Source organism: Coturnix japonica, chromosome 8 (genome assembly GCF_054131305.1).
Source record: "Coturnix japonica strain WE chromosome 8, WE-NBRP24, whole genome shotgun sequence".
Classification (NCBI taxonomy): Eukaryota; Metazoa; Chordata; class Aves; order Galliformes; family Phasianidae; genus Coturnix; species Coturnix japonica.
Window position 1 is genome coordinate 26,684,958 of NC_140670.1, and position 17,197 is coordinate 26,702,154.

General features: G+C 37.4%; 1 protein-coding gene across 2 annotated transcripts in view; it reads left to right on the forward strand.

Annotated features, from left to right (window-relative positions):
- Nucleotides 1-17,197, forward strand: part of FHIP2A (FHF complex subunit HOOK interacting protein 2A) — a 33,043-nt gene that overhangs the window by 3,381 nt on the left and 12,465 nt on the right. The window contains exons 2-13 of one of the 2 annotated variants that reach the window (XM_015867367.3): nt 2,979-3,057; nt 5,392-5,561; nt 7,641-7,745; nt 8,095-8,217; nt 10,562-10,600; nt 12,215-12,508; nt 12,840-13,036; nt 14,219-14,333; nt 14,439-14,515; nt 14,621-14,813; nt 15,555-15,724; nt 16,582-16,722. In XM_015867367.3, the coding sequence (XP_015722853.2) occupies nt 2,979-3,057; nt 5,392-5,561; nt 7,641-7,745; nt 8,095-8,217; nt 10,562-10,600; nt 12,215-12,508; nt 12,840-13,036; nt 14,219-14,333; nt 14,439-14,515; nt 14,621-14,813; nt 15,555-15,724; nt 16,582-16,722 (1,703 nt within the window). The remainder of the gene's footprint in view (nt 1-2,978; nt 3,058-5,391; nt 5,562-7,640; nt 7,746-8,094; nt 8,218-10,561; nt 10,601-12,214; nt 12,509-12,839; nt 13,037-14,218; nt 14,334-14,438; nt 14,516-14,620; nt 14,814-15,554; nt 15,725-16,581; nt 16,723-17,197) is intronic. The other variant, XM_015867368.3, reaches the window with a different exon arrangement.

Here is a 17,197-nt window from a genome sequence, read left to right on the forward strand (position 1 = left end):
GATACTGAGAGATATCACCAACTTCACTTTTTTTCTGTTTTTTTTTTTTTCTTTTTTGTGTTGAATCGCACTTTTAAATGCTGTGATATACTGAATACTTATAGGTTTCTTTCTTCTTGACTTTACTCTGCTTTTTCCTGCATTACCGCTAATTCTTTAAACTTTTGAAAGCTTAGTAGAGTTGTATTTTGAACAGATTTTGTAACCAGAAGGCTGTAGCTCTGGTCAGAGCTGCACAGTTCTGAGAACAACACTTTTGCTGCAAGGAATAGGGATTGATCATGACTAACGTATTGTCACCATTACGACAGGGCAGCGTGTGCTAAGTTTAGCTGCTCAATGAGAACGCTCATTCAGTCACTCCCAGGAAGCTTGTCCGCTGGAGTCATGCACCAGATGGAATAGCTAATGGGCATCTGCTCGCATGGGCTGCTTTTTGGGAGTGCTCAGCGAGTGCTGCCCGTTTAGATATACCAACAACACCCACACTGCAGTCTTTAAGATGTTTTTTTCCTACAGAAGGGGATTTTATGCTGGGATTAGGAATCAATAGCTAAAAATTGGTAAGAATGTGAGTAACTACATTTATATATCTGCAACAAATAACTGCTTTTAAAGTAACTCCTGATTAAACAAAGAGCAGTAATTAAAAGCTTTCACAGTGACTTTTGTTTAGCTTCAGTATCTTCCATGCAAGTGCCTGTACTTTAGCAAGAGATTATTAAGACTGGCAACAGTAACATACTCAGTCTCAGCTGGTAGCAAATAATTCATCATGGATCAGAACCTACAGCTTCATCCTAGATTTACCTGACCAAGAAAGGTTAAAGTACATCAGCCAAGTGTTTGGGTGCTTGCATTTTTCCAGTGCTACCAGTGCTGGGCTTTGTGTGTGAGGTGAGATAATAGTTTTTTGCCTTTACCTAATCTTTGTATCTGAATAACTAAGAATATATATATATATATATTCTTTTTCATTTATTTGGCAGTAAGACACTTCTCTCTGAGTAATACATAGCTCTGATAGAGCTATATTTCTCTTAAATATGTCCTGAAATAGCTGTGCTGTAAAAGGCATGTTTTCACTAAGTCCAACCTTGGTGGGAAGACCAATTTGGAGGTAGTAGGATTGAAATGCTTTAACCAAACACGTATCAGAATGGAAACTCCTTAGCAGGAAACAGACACAATATATAGCGGGGATCCCTCCAGCAGCTGGTGCTGTGTGGTGGCTGGCTTGTGCATGCACCTCAATCTGACATCACCAGGTGCTTCAATTAAATAGGGCAGGAGCTGTCCCTGAATTACCTCTTTCTCTCTGAGATCCAGCCTTTAAGGTGTTTGTTGAGGGTGTCTGAGAGCTCTCTGTGGATAAATTATTGACAGTGCTGTGAAGTGAAAGCCTGTCCCTGGCACTACTCAGAGGCACTGAGTTCATCTGGAAGCAAACAAGGCTAGAAGAAGTGAAAAGGAAAATTGCCTCAGACAAGGATGCATCTTTAATGTTATTGTGTGTTACTTTGGGAATAGTATGGTCTGAAAAGCTTGGCATTCCTCAAAAGTGGTCTCTGCTCATCACCCTTAGCTGAGTTTTTTGCATGGTTTTATTATGCAAAATGATCATTGTGTTGCTATGACGGGTGAGGTGTGAGACAAAATACCTTGTATTCAGTCTTCAGTTCAGTTTCTTTTCAATATCATGGTAAACTTCACAATAAAACAAACTGGTTTGTACACTGTGAGGTGTGCAGAGACTGTGGCAGCTGCTGTGCTGCTCTCAGTGCCTGGCTGTGGAAATGCAAAAGACTTCATCAGTCCTGGACTGTCAGGGAACAACGGATAAGCAATGTACATTTGATTGCCTGCTGCCATGTGTGAGGGCACATTTCACCACACGGTACAAATGCAGATAGTTACCAAGCACCACTGCTTCTTGCATTTCAAAGTCCTGTGTGCAAAGGGTCAGGAAGCATTAGTATTCCACTTTTTTTTATCAAGACTTAGTATTCGTATACTCTGATTTGTCTTTACCAGTGTAAAGTGCCATTAAATTCTAGGCAGAGACTGATATGGAAAACTTGAGATGCTTTTTCAGAGACTAAACCCACACCATGGCTTTGCTTCTGTAGCATGTTCCTTTTTCTGCATGCCAGCCGTGCTCATAAATTCCTTCAGGAAAAAAAGAAGGAGCTTCTTTCTGTTTCAAAAATGAAGTAACACATTTGTTAAGAGACAGAACAGGGACAGAAAAAAGTGTCTTAGCTCTCAAGGGTGGGTCTGTTGTGCAAAAGGTCAAAAGATCTAGAAGTTGGGGCTAATTGGAAGCAGCTAAATCGGTATTTTTAAGAGAGCAGAGGGAAGAAAGAAGGCAGCCTATAAGAAGGGAAGATGTCATCAACAGAAGGTTTTAAGAAAATCCAAACCATGACTTTTACAAAATTCTGAGTTCTGAGTAGCTCAGATCCACTTTTCTTGTGTCGTTTTGGATAGATTGCCTGGTCATAGAGACATCAGTGAGATTGTTAGTGGTGTTCACATCTAGTCTGTATGATATGGGGCTCCTTCATGTGTTACCCTGTTCTCCTATGGTTCAACCACCCCCTGCCCTTAAACTGGCGCAGTCACCTCACCAGGGCTATGAGCTACAGGATAGCAAAAATGGCGTTTATTGTGGCGCAGTTAGCACCTTATATACTTTAATTACTTCATCTACGCCCCTTGAGCATAGGTGTGAAATATGCACCCAATTTACAACACAGAGCAGGGGGGTCCTGCCAGGTCACAGCCAGAATCCCCTTTAATGCCTACAACATTCATGAATAGTACGTGGGTTCCTTGTTAAAGGTAGAAACACTGAGTGAGAACTGTAGTAGCATCAGTAGCAGTTTGATTCCAAGTGTACGATAAATTCAGTTGAATCTCTGCAGAAATGCATTTATTTAATTCCTAACCTATTTTATTTTTTTCTTCTCCTGTAGCTTGCACCTTCCCTTCCATTACAAGAAGATTTTGTTTACCACTGGAAGGCAATCACTCATTACTACATAGAGACTTCAGGTAAGAGAAAAAATGCTCTGGTTTTACATCTTTATCTGAAAACTAGAGTTCCCAATTTCAGTGTTGTTAAAAAGAAACACTAAAATGAGTCATGTATTTCATCAAAACACCAACATTAATAATTATTTATTAGAGATATTATACACTGCTTTTCATCCCTAAAAATATGGGCGTGGGCAGCTGTGGAAGAAAGGTCATTTCCTGACTGTTGCATGGAGAATTTTCCCTTGTCATGGCTGACCCAACTTCTGCCTTTGTATATTCAGTTTAATTTAAACAGACAGCTGCAGACATGTAGTACCTGCTTTTAACCTTTTTATTGTTTGGTGTGAGGGATTTTCATTTTCTTCCAAGACTTTTAACAACAACCTTTGCACAGCAGTTTTGTGGTCATACATTTTACAAGGCTTTTTGGAGTTCAGTGTGCTCAGTAATAAATATTTTTTCTTCAGTGCATTATCTTAGTTAAAGGTGTTCTTTATAATATAGCTCTGGAAAGTAAGTTTGTGAGCAGATTCGGAGAAAAAATTAAATAAAACTCGTTTGTAGAATCATTGAATCATAGAATGGCTTGAGTTGGAAGGGACCTCAAGGGTCTTCAAGTTCCAACCCCCCTGCCACAGGCAGGGCTGCTAGATTGAGTATTAGATCAGATTGCTCCATCCATCCTGGCTTTAAACACTATCAGTGATGGGTCATCCACAACCTCTTTGAGCAGCCTGTTCCCGCACCTCACCACTCAGTCTCTCAGTACAAAACTTCCCTGACATCTGATCGTAATCTCCTTCACCTCAGTTTAAAACCATTTCCTTTTGTCCTGTCACTATCTACCCATGTACAAAGTTCTGCTCTTCTGAAAAATCAGTATTCTCCTGAAATTATGGTTCTAGTTGTTTGCTCTTAACCTTTTTTTGTTTATTTGTTTCCTTCAGCAGTTTTGCAACACATCAATTTTCAATTTTTGTTTCTAGTTTAATAGTTTAAAAAGTGAATGCTACCATACTTTCCTCTAGATTATTCTGCATTTCTGTTAGAGTAGCTGTACTAGTGTTTCTGTCTCGGATGGATGATGTTGTTTATGCCAATAGTTACTCCTACAAGCTGAAATTTGACCCCTGTTCTAAATACTCATCTTTTGGAATGCCGTGTGATCTTTCCTAAGGTGGAAATGAGAGTGGTAGAAGAAAACTGATACGATTATATAGTACAAAATAAAAGCTGACCTATCCCACAGACTTTCAAAGGTCTGGTGAAAAATAAGTTCTCAGTCAGTGGATAAATTTCTGTGCTCTTCAGTGGAAGCAGAATTAACTCTAAGGAACTGCAGCAAACAGGAGGATAATTAGAGGTTGCGGTGGAGACCAGAATCACTCTGATACGGCAGTTTTCCTTTGTGTTCTTGTTGCCATTTGCATGCAACTGGCAGTTATTTTTAGATGATGACATAAAAAGTAGTAGCTATTTCCCCAGAGGGATATTTGTTCAAGGAGAATTTAGATGAAAAAGAAAGAAATAGAAGCAAAATCTGTATACATGTGGATGTGCTCTACTGCACGTTAATGCCATCTCCCACTGCCTTTCCTTTGTAAAACAGAATGCTATCTTAGTGCAGGAAGTCTAAGAGCCAAACCTAAAATTTCATAAAGAATAAACAATGTAGAGTCAGGGTTTGCTTTGTTGTTGTTATTGCTGGAAAAGCCATTTTATTTATCTAGTTAGCAAAGGAACTAGTCAACTGCTGGTTAATTTGATAAAGTTTTCAGTTTCAGAGTGCTGTGCAAACAGGATGTTCTTGAGACAGAATGGATGCTAACTGAAAGATTGAGACTTTAATCTCACTCTTAAGTTTGGTTTCTGGCTGCAGAAGTTTTCCTTACTGCATGGTTAACGCATATTTTGAAATCTGACATTTTGCCTTTATCCCAATGCAAGGTTAAATACCTGCCTAATGCATATTTCAGTTTACATTTTCAGATACAGGTCTGAAAACTCAGTTGAAGGAATAGTAAAACAAACAAACAAAAAACCTTGTTTTTTTCAGGGTTCTGCAATTTTTTGCTATTTAGGTAAGATTTCTTAAAACTGAACATCCAGAACCTCCATGTTATTTTCAAAAGTTGGTCCAGGAGGTGTTCATATGTGTTTTAAAGGTGTCTGTCTTTTAGATTGTACATATACATATATAAATTATGTGATGGCTTCCTACTGTTGCATAACTTTTATATAAAATATTCCTTAAATGAATTGTCTTATTTTTAAATCTTAAATTTGGGGCCGGACTTAAGAAAAACAAGACTAATATTTTTCATTTCTGATTGTTTATCTCTTATTTAGATGACAAGGCACCTGTGACTGATACCAACATTCCTTCTCACCTGGATCAGATGCTGGATATTCTGGTTCAAGAAGAAAATGAGAGGGAATCAGGTGAAACAGGGCCATGTATGGAGTATTTGCTACATCACAAGATTTTGGAGACACTTTACACACTAGGAAAAGCTGATGTATGTACCACTCTGCTGAGCTGATTATCTTTTGTATGGGCTTGTGACTGTGTTAGGGAGTGAAAATCTGCAATAGATGGTAGTGTGGGATGCTGCAGGATGCAGTAAATAGCTTCTTGCTTATGTTAACAATGTATCGCAGTTAATAAATAGTCTTTTACAAGTGTGATCAAAGTGAGGCAACCAGTAAGATGCTGACTAAGGCAGAACACAGATTTATTACTCTGCGCTCTGACTGTGAAACTAGAAGTAAGGAAACACTTTTGTTAGTCTAAAAGTTTTAGGACATATGCTAGACAGCGTTACCCATCTCTCCGGTTAGTGTTGAGAGATTCTTGGGTAAGAAGTGCTGTGTTAAATCACGTACTATGTTTCAATTTTCTGAATGTGAGTAGTTACTGCTCAGAAAGACTCTATGTCAGAAACCATTGACTTAAGCTGATTCTCAGACAGCTTGTGCCTCTGAATCTTTGACACAATTCCAGCCTATGGCAGTGTTGTCTGGTCTTTCTCACATGTGCTTTGTGGCACATGAAATTAACTTCATAGTCTTGGCGCATTCTTGCTGATGTCTTTCTTGGCAGACTTAGGAACGGAGATGCATGGGATTGGATGAATCAGAGTGTATTAACTTGGCAGCCATTGTACTAGAACTTCTTGTATCATGGTGCAGATGCAGTTAGAAAAGCATGGTGTCCTGCTGGAAGGATGAATAGAACTCTCCACAGTTTCACTTTCACTAAACCTTTTACACGTTGTCAGGCATTTTTAATCTACTTAATTTTATGTATGTAGACAATATAGGTTACCAGCTGTCTGAGCTTAGGATATTTCTTGCTTCTGTAGAACCAGGTCTCTATAATTAGTGTTGTTGCACTCCCTGTCCTTTAACCAGGCTATGATGCCTGATACCAATGTGTTGAAAATACAGAATTGCTCAGAAATACAGCTTATTTAGCAGTTACAAATAGTTACATATGAAATCAAGGGGAAAAAAAAGTAGAATGTGAAAGCAAGTAATTTGTAGCGTGCTTCTAAGAGCTGAGAGAAGTAGTTTTTCACTCATTTAGATATGCCTGTACAAGCAATTCTTGAACAGCCTGTCTTTATGCTTTGCCACTTGTGGGTTGATACATTTCAAGTAAACACACAGTTTGGTGCTTGCAGGATGTTTCAAAGATCTGTTAGGAGAATAATACCGTTTCACAGCACTCACTTATACTTACTGTGTTGCTGTTGATGTGCCCTGATGGTTCAAAACTTGTCATTCTCTGTAACAAATTGCTTGATGAATAAGGGATAATTAGGGTTTGATAACCTAGGGATAATTACCTTGGCAGGAGAAGCAGGTTAGGCTTCTTGGCTGCTGCCACACACTCTGTTCACTAATTTCTATTAGTAGAACTGTTGTTAAGGGTGTGCATAATGAACCAGGTCATGGAAATTATGCAGATTAAAATTAATGTATGGAAGTAACAGCTTTTTTTATATTACATTAGGACGTGTGAGAGTTTAGGGATTTAGCCAGAAACAAAGGTACGTTCAGGTCCACATGCCATCAGTTCTGATTGGGATAGGAAAGCACTTTCATGTGACATTATGTATGGGAGGCAGTAGAACATGGACATGGGTGTTCCGTGGACACTTATGATTTATATTGTGCTGAATCTCAGGGAAAGCAACAACTTTTTCTTGTCCTGGAACATCTGTGCATTTATAAATGCTTTATCAGTCTGTGGTTAATAGTTCATTAATTTAAAAAACCTTTGGTGGACACTTCAGATGTTTGTGTTTTATCATCGTGTATTTTTATGTACTGATGATTTGAATTTCTGGATTTTGTGACACAGTATCCTAAAAGAAATCTGACCTGTAGGCAATTCATTCAGACTTTATTTCCCTTTGTATTATTGGGAATATTTCCTTGAAAGATTGTGGAAGTCTGCACTACAGTAGTTAACTGAAAGTATGGATAAATGATTCCTGTTTGATCTTAGCAGTTTTGAATGACAGTTTTGTGTCTGTGTTTCTCTCCACACTTGTTACATTTGTGTTAGTGTTCATCTGTTTTTGTTCCAGTGTCCTCCAGGAATGAAACAGCAAGTTTTGGCTTTTTATACAAAACTTCTTGGAAGAATACGACAACCTCTTCTTCCCCACATAAATGTGCATAGACCGGTGCAGGTATTGTTCAGATTTTCAAGTAAACTGTGTTTTTGTATGGCAAGTTTCTCTTAGTTTGTTTTATCCAGTGGTATCTTTATTTTTTCTGTTCTCGAGTAAGTTATAAACTACTGTTTAATTATAGGATCAGTTTTAACATACTGCCAGTTAGATTCTTGAACTGCAACTGCAGCACAAGTCATAAATAATGAAGAAATCTTTACAACAGTCTTAAGTCCAGAGCAAACAGTCAACTCAATAATTGCACACCATCCTTGTAGGTTTATGTAAAAAGAATCCCATCCACCACTCCTAAATAAAGCTTTGGCTCCTTTCCTGTCTTAATTGCTCATTTTTCTGTATGTGACAGAAATTGATCAGGCTGTGTGGTGAAGTTCTGGCAACACCGACAGAAAATGAAGAAATTCAGTTTCTTTGTATAGTGTGTGCAAAACTGAAGCAGGATCCATACCTGGTCAACTTTTTCCTTGAGGTGAGTAAAACAAATCTGAGTTTTTCCACATGTATTTATATAAGAGTGGGTCACGGACAAAATCTGTAGAGAACAGGAGGTACCATGTTGGGCTTCATAGCTTAGTTTTCATTCAGTGTGTGATTGTTGTTTGTTTTTTTTCTCAGTGATATTGTCTTCTATTTCTAGAGAATATATATGTCCCGGAAGTTTTACTTCAAATTTCATTCAGGATTCCCATATACCTGCTTGATGTTCTTTCCCTTTGAGCCTTTAGAGGGCACTCTCCAAATTACAAAATCAAGTTTTGTTAGCCATGGGATCAATAGGGATTGTAATGTAGAATGTTATGAGGAGGCCTTGAACTTCCTTGTTGTTTTGTCTTCAGCCCAGTGAGGGCTATGATACAGATTGCACGGGGCACTGAAACCTAAGTGTTCTGTGGGCTTGGGCTCTTATTTGATAGTGACACATATGGTCTAGCTGCAGTGCCAGCTCACAATCTACAATATGGCATTATTTTCTGTCTGTAAGAAAGCCAAATATCTTTACTCCTATCTTGGAACTTAACACGTGGCATTAATGAAACCAGAGTGGGAGGAGAAAGAATTTATAGAGACTCTCTATTCCCATTTAGAAAGAACATTTAAACGTTTAATTTATTAAAGTATGTTTATAAGTTCTTCCTTCTCCCACTTTCATATTTGCCGCAATGGCGCAGTATCTATTAAGTGTGTGATACATAGCTGAAAAGGTGTGTGTATATATATATATATATACATATACATATACATATATATATATATATATATATATATATACACATATATATATAATATATATATATAAAAGCTATACTTAGGAATATTTTACAAGTTTTCCCCAAACAACAATCTCTTGCAGCAGAGATAAGCAACAAATATGTGTTCTTTCCCATTAAGTAGTTGAATATCACTTATAAGTCAGTTATTAGAATCCATCTTAAGTTTATTTTTACCTTAATTAAACTGTCTCAATTGCTCTTCTATTCATAATAGTAAATAGATTCCTAATTTCAAGGAGATCCCAGTTTCATAAAATGCTGAGTATGAAATTCAGGCAAGCTGAGGAGCATTCCTTGTCACTCTTGCTTCCTTTACAGAATTATTCTGAATGTTGTAACCGAAGGCAGATGTCTTCACTTTTCATAGTTTTTTCCAGATACGGCATTTGGGTTGCAGAATTGTCCTCTATTAGAAGAGAGTATTCTGGTTGTTCTTGTCTGTGCCTCTTAGAGGTGCTGTAGTGACTTGGTATCTGCTTCTGACCTTCAAATGCATGAAAGGGTAAAGTTGCAGAATTCTGTGTGGCATTTAGCTCTCAGATCTCTAACATTTAAGCTGAAAAGCAGAAACTTCTCTCCAAAACAGTCTGCCTGTAAGCCAGCAAGTTTTACTTCCTTCTGTAATTCTTTTCCAATGAGCCCCTGTAGTCAATTCATGAACTTAAAAAGGATTATCTGTCAGCCTAGGCTTTCTCTTTTATGATTCCATATTAAATACTTCACTGTTAGAAAGCTGTTTATATTTTAATAAAGTCTTTCACCTATGTTGTGTAACTGACAAGACTATTTGGTGTGACAGTATCTCTTTAAAGATACTTTGAAATACTCTTTAAATATCTCTTTAAAAGTTACTTTTGTTGTGGAAATTAAAAGTGCATTCCTCGTTTTAAAGCCTTTTAAATCCATGTGGTATTTTTGTATTATTTTGCTTTACTCTATTCCATTTTTTAAACTGCTTTCCCTGCTCTTATGTAGAAAGAACATACATAGGAATGTTTGACTTACCTTCTCTATCTGAACCGTTATTATATGCTAAACACATTAAGTCATGTTTTTTCCCCTTCATTTCCTCCTAAGTTGGCCCATCTCATCTCACCTTAGAAGTATTACATTGCAACTCACTGTACTGTACTAAAGGAAACGTGTTTCTCTGTTTTCAAATCTCTGCTTTTAAAACCTCAAATTCTAAAGTAGTACCTATGAAGCTGCACCTTCATTTTATAAAATGAAAAATGCTTTCTCTTTGCACTTCTACTTTGATTACTACAGATGGCCAGGTTTATGTTTTTTTGCTGTAAATTGAGTGGACATTCATTTACATGATATCACCTGATTTTCTCTTAGAATTCTTTTTAAGTCTATCTGAAGTTAAAGAGTCACGTAGTATTACTCACCACAGGTTTTGGAACTCAATAGTTACATATTAGGAAAATACAAAAGTGTATTCGTACAGTGTCTGCTCTCTGCTGATACTGAGTTCACTTTAGAAGTACTTTATCTAGAAAACGCTGAGTGTATGTTTTATGTAACCTTTTCTATTAGGTCATTCAGGATCCTGTTTTGCACCTTTGCAGGAGGCAGGTGAGCAGCTAAGCTGCAGAATTGCATGATTAGAAAACAGGAAGCTTAAACACATGCGAAAGCTCTGCCGATGTGTTGTTGGATGTACAGACTGCTTTGTGTTATTTGCCAATGCAAAAATAATGAGCTACAGATAAATTTCTGGGGGCATTTATACATTTTATGTGTGTTAGGTCTCCCATCAGTGCCTGAAGCAGTAGGTTGCTGTAAGATAAAGTAAATACCTTACAAAACATTATATAATCTTTGAAAGCACTGACTACTACTTGGGAAGTGCCAACAGTAGCATATAATCCAGGATTTAAAATGCCGTTTTAGGCTTCAGCTCTACTTGATGTGCAAGGATTGTAGTTTTCATCCAGGTATTCCCATGGATTGATAACTAATATGGGAGATACTGGAAGAGTTTAGAAGATGCAGCGATACACTAACAAGGCTCAGACAAAACCCATAATGGGTCCTTTGCCACCTGATGCTTTTCACATGGTTGTAAAATCTGTTGAAGAAGTCATTTCTCTTCTGTAGTCAAAAATCATAGAATCACATCCGACTTCTTTTATAGCATGCAGCGTGCTGCTTTTACCACCGGGTTGCCTCTCCAGGGATGTGGTTATATCAGTCTATCATACCATTCAGTACAAATTCTGCATGCAGAATGCACATCAAGTGAGCAAGCATTCACAGCAATGCTGTAGTTTGCTGCCTGTCCCTGCTGGTTTGTATGCACTAAAAACCATTAACCCCAAATTGTTACTCTTTAAAATTGTTAATGCTTGAGATGTATTCGTAATAATTTTGGCTTTATCCTAGAGGAGAGAAACCCTATGGATTAATAAACTCACTGCTGACTTGAAAAATTGTCCTGTGCTGAAGTCTCATTTATAGTTCTGATAAAGCATTGTTCACCTGTGCTTTTGACAGAGAAGCACTGCATTTTTGCTATGGTGTGAGTTTCTTCCTGGCCTCTCAGAGCACAAATTTAAATACCTCTGTTAGTGTGGGAGATGAATTTATAGCCATGTTAAGTAGAGATAGTTTATAGCATCTAACAGGGTTCACTGTGATCTGTTACAGTTCCTGGTGCCCAGTGCCAGCTTACAGTATTTTCTGTCCATTTTATCTTTTAAACATTTTCTTCAACATGAGAGTATTGTCATAAAATATTTGATGTTTATTTTTTTTATAACCCCATTCTCATTGAAGCTACAATCTCAATAAGTTTGGAGTGAGTTCCTCTCCAGGTAGAAACAGTGTTTCAGACATTAAATCAATTTGAGACCTTGTCTAGAAAGGGATATTCTATAGTGTGTGCTAATGTCGAAGGGTGCCCTCAAAGTTAAATGAAACAGTATAATGGAATGAAAATAAAATTGAAATAAGATAAAAGTCAAATAGTGGACAAAGCAAGTGAGCCTCAAAATGAAATGCCTCAACAGAAAGTTAAGTGGACTGAACTCATCTGCTGTTGCAATCCATTACATTCTATGTGGTTACTGTATCCAGCCTTGTAAAGTACTACTTAAACCCTGACGCAAAAAAATTTCCCTGTAGTAGGTTTGTGCTTTAGGATGAACTGCATTTTCAGCCGTGTAATTCCAACAAAATGCTTTGCAGAATAAGTTGAAAGCAATGTCTTCCAAAGAAACAACAAATGTAATCACAGAAGACATGCTAAAAGGCCAGGATACATTGGGAACAGACACGGGGCAGCCCATCCAGCCTGAAGAAACGCCTGGAGCTGCTGGAGCTGAGCGCATGGAAAAGGAAGATGAGCTCCCTCAACAGGCAGATGATCTGTCTTTTAGTCTGGATGAACTAAATGTCGCATCATCACCTGAGTCCTCCACTGTCTGTCCAAAGCAAGATTATAATTTAGTGAATTCTCTACTAAATCTCACCAAAAGTCCGGTGAGTGATTTTATTTTGTGCGGTGTGATAAAATGAAGTCGTTTGGATGCCGTGTGAAACAGGTAGAGAGAATGAACTTATATATATTTGCAGTCTGTACTTTAATTATAAAAAGTAAATCAAAAATTTTTCTGTCTGTTTTTTGTAAATTAGTTATTTCCTTTCACTAGAAATTCATGAGAAATAAATCTCAATGACTGGAAAAGAAACAAAGAAATGTTTTCATTAACTGTGGGGGAATGGAGGGACTGTTGTTTGGGAGGTGTTTGCTTCTGGATTTCAAGTGATATTCATTCACTGCCTGATTAATTCTTCCATGCTCTTCTGCCAGGATGGCCGGATAGCTGTGAAGGCTTGTGAAGGGCTCATGCTTTTGGTGAGTTTGCCAGAACCAGCAGCTGCCAAGTGCCTGACTCAAAGCACTTGTTTATGTGAACTGTTGACAGACAGGCTGGCCACCCTCTACAGAGCCCTGCCTCAGTCACTGGATCCTTTAGACATTGAAACAGTGGAGGCAATTAACTGGGGGTAAGAATTTTCTTGTTGTATTTAATACCTGAGGTGACTTTACACCCCTCCCTGATGCTCATTTACTGTAGTAACATAAAATGTATAAAATGTGCACGCTAGTCTAAAGAGCAGAGTTTATGTACTGTCTTTGGTGCAGCAGGAACACTTTAGATGTGTGGTGTACCCGTGGACTAGATTTTGCTGATGCTCCTTTCTAAAGATCCCTCAGGGGGGAAAGTTTTCCACTGAATTGCATTGGCAATTTATAGTGTTGTAGCTGGAGTCTCAGGTACAGATTATTTTCCTGTTCAGATGTCAAGGATTTAAGAAGCATACTCAAACTTTTCACTGTACACAGCGAGCCCTGTACAGTGCAACAGAGGTCAGGAAGAGTAAATTTGATACAGTGCTTTTGTTGTAAAATCTTTACAGCGAAAAAGAAGGAAAGAATTATTGCATAACAGCATGAAGGAAAAGATACGTGCTGTTAGCCTAACTGCTAGTCATATTCTTCTTCTACATTTAAGTGCTCATCCCCACTCTGCCTTTATTATTATGAATTACTCATGATCTGTTAGTACACAGACAAAAAGTGGGTGTTTGCAAAAGAATATTTTAACTTCTTAGTTGAAATTTGAAGTTAGAAGGAAAAAAAGAAAGATAACTTTGAATGGTGGGATAAATAATTATTGAACTGCTTTACCAAAAAATATAGTGAATTTATTATTCCTTACAGCCTTTAAATGCAATACATCCTTTTTTTTCCCCAAAAGATACCACCTAGTTCAGGTATAGGTTGTGTTGTTTTGGTGGATTTGATCGAGGTCACTTACAGAATAGAAAAGAACAATTGCCTTCATTTTCTGGACTGACTACAGGAGTTAGTGATACTAGTGGTCTGTGTTTCCTGGGAGAGCAGACTGGGTGGTCGATATTCCCTTCTCTCCTTAAACCTTAGTATTGGTATCCTTAACCTTAGTATTTGCACTCAGAGTTCTTTGCTGGACATACAGTGTATCCTTTAGAATGCTTTTCTATGTAATGATAGAACTTCCAGATTGGTAGTGACAGGCAAAACTATTTTAATATTCATTTCATTGTTAGTACATCATTAATTTTGCGATTAAGTTCAAGGAGAGTAGAGTTCAGTGTTCTTCAAGTGCTTGTAGACTAAATAAATATTTTCTATACATGCTCTAGTTTGGATTCCTATAGCCACAAAGAAGATGCATCTGCTTTTCCAGGGAAAAGAGCGTTGATTTCATTTCTTTCATGGTTTGACTACTGCGATCAACTCATCAAAGAAGCACAAAAGGTTTGAAATGTTTACAGATGATACAAATATATTCAGCAAATAAAAAGTTCCAGTTGTTTCTTAGCTTTTGAGTTTAAGACCTGCCATCCTGTATTTTCGTTTCAGATTGCTGCTGTTGCTATGGCAAAAGCTGTGCGGGAACGATTTTTCGTTGATGTTATGGAACCCCAACTGATGCAAACGTGAGTAGCATCCTACAGTACACAGCAGAGCAAAGTCTAAATCAAGATGATTTCTTTTTATTATCTGAAATCCAATGCACATCTGACATTAAATTTATTGTTCAGCTCGGAAATTGGAATCCTCACCTCAACTGCGTTATTGCATCGCATTGTTCGTCAAGTAACTTCAGATGTCCTACTGCAGGAATTAGTTTATTTTGTACTTGGAGAGCACAGAGAGCCAGAAACTTTGCCAAACATCAACAGACATCCATTGCGACACAGGTTAATTGAGCACTGTGATCACATTTCTGATGAGGTAAGAAGTGGTATTGATATGCTAATGTCTGCAGAGCTTGTAGAGATGTCATCATGAGGTCGTTTTGTATTTGTGTCAGACAACTTTGCTGAGGAGGAGTTCTGACTGCTACTCCTACAAATTCCCTTCAGAAAGTGAAGGCCCAGCCATTTCTTCTAGCTAGCATGGTGCAACAATTAATAAAGATTATTTGCATGTCTCCAATGCATATCTATTTGGGCTTGATAATCTGTAAGACTGCCCAAAACTGTTTTCTGTAATTGCATTTTAATTTATGTTTAATGATATGTTGTTGCATCACTTATTTTCTGTGTTGTGTCAGTTCTGTCATTTTGACCCATAAGATATGGTTAAAAACAAACTACATTTTGTATAAACTACCTGAAATCAGAGAATATGCACAGTGCCAATGAAAAAACAATGGAGTAACTTTAAGCACTTTACATACAAAAGATCTTTAAAAATAATTGATTTTGATAAAATTATCCTTTAGGAGCTGCTTCTTTTTTTCCCTCACTTGCACAGTAACAAAGCACATATTGTTTGTCAGATGTATGAACAGGGGTGAGAAGTACACACACCACATTCAGCATGACCATTTATTTATTTATTTGTAGTTTTGCTTCCTTTCACATTACAAATAAATAGCTGTGATGTTCCCTATATAAACAGTGTTGGAAGGCAAACTGCACTAGGACAGCGGTGCATCACTTTATGTAACTCTTGCTTTTTACGTTGCAGATCAGCATAATGACTCTGCGAATGTTTGAGCACCTTCTGCAAAAGCCTCATGAGCACATTCTCTATAACTTGGTTCTGAGAAATTTAGAAGAAAGAAATTACATAGAATATAAGCCACTGTGTCAAGAAGATAAAGATGTGGTAGAGAATGGGCAGATTGCAGGAGCAATGTAAGTTTCCTTTTTAAGATGTTTTTGCAACAGTGAAATTGGATCCTTTTTTTTAAAACCAGGGGTTTTGGTAGTTGAAGGAAAAGTGAGCACAGTGAGCACACTGTTCTGTGTGTATTCAGCTGTAACTACAATAAGCATATGTGAGGTGATGCACAAATGGCGACGTCACCGACCGATGTAAATTGTTGGAAGAGCGTCAGAACAGCTAAAATTCTCAGAAGCCTCTTTTAGGAACTAGGCACTGCAAGATTTTCATTTATCAATTTACTTAGGCATCTACTTAGCTTAAGCTCATGCAAATTCACACTGTATTCAATGAGATTACTCCTAAAGTCAGTCAGTCACTTTGGTTTCCTGTTTACATTTATGTTCTTTAATCATTTTTTGTTGGGGATGCTTTAAGTAAAAATTATTTAAATATTCCGCCTAACTGTTGTGATTTGTTTTTTACCTATTGGAGGAGTGATAAGGACTAGTCACATCCAGCTATATTCACATCTTAATTTAGATTTTTCTGAGTAATCTAAAATAACCTGATGATTTCCCAAATATAAGTATCTCTCACATGAAAAATATGTCTACAGAGTTTGAGATTTAATGCAGTGACTTTTGTACCAGTAAAAACTGTTTATTCTGTTATTATTTTACTTTAAAACAAATTTTGCTGGATATGTATAAAGGTTGGCATTTCTGCACATTAATATGGTAAAAAGCTGTGCATATGGCAGCATACTGGATGGTATCGTAACTGTTCAGAGATGAAAAACAGAAAGCATTTCTTTTGGTCCAGAGAATTTCTTGCCTTCCATAATATTCTGTGAATAAGAATATTTTTGTCTAATATAATCTCACAGAGACCTGGAGGAAGATCCACTATTTACCGATCTGTCTCCAGATAACACTGGGGCTCAAGAGTGGCTCAGTGTTTCTCCACCTGTCAGTCCAGAACATTCAAAAAATGATGGGAAGACTGAAGTTCATAAAATTGTAAATAGGTAAGTTCGAAACAAACACTTAAGGAAATCTTTGAATGTGTGGGTGTCTGCATGCACTGTGCATACCAAATGTACTCTGTAATGGGTGTTGTTCTGTGCCAGCTGGTAAAGTGACTCCACAGAAGAAAATTGTGGCATTTTATCAGAAAACTACTCCCAAAAGATTAGAGCTTTGCAACAAGTACAAATAATTCAGCATAAACATGAAGAATAGATAAGCTTTACAGCGAATAGCCCAGTTGAATACTCAGAATTCTGAATAAAAGCCTCATTAATATAATGCTTTCTTTTCTCAAAAGAGAAAAAAGAAGTGGGGGGACTGGGAGGCAGAACTCCTGCTTCACAAAGTTCCTTAAACACTTATATAAAAAAGAAAAAAATGCTGTGCTAGAGATAACCTTCTGTTCTCTGAAAACCAGGGGGCATCTGTGTCACCTGTAACATACCTTTGTGCATGCTAAACATACTGCAAATT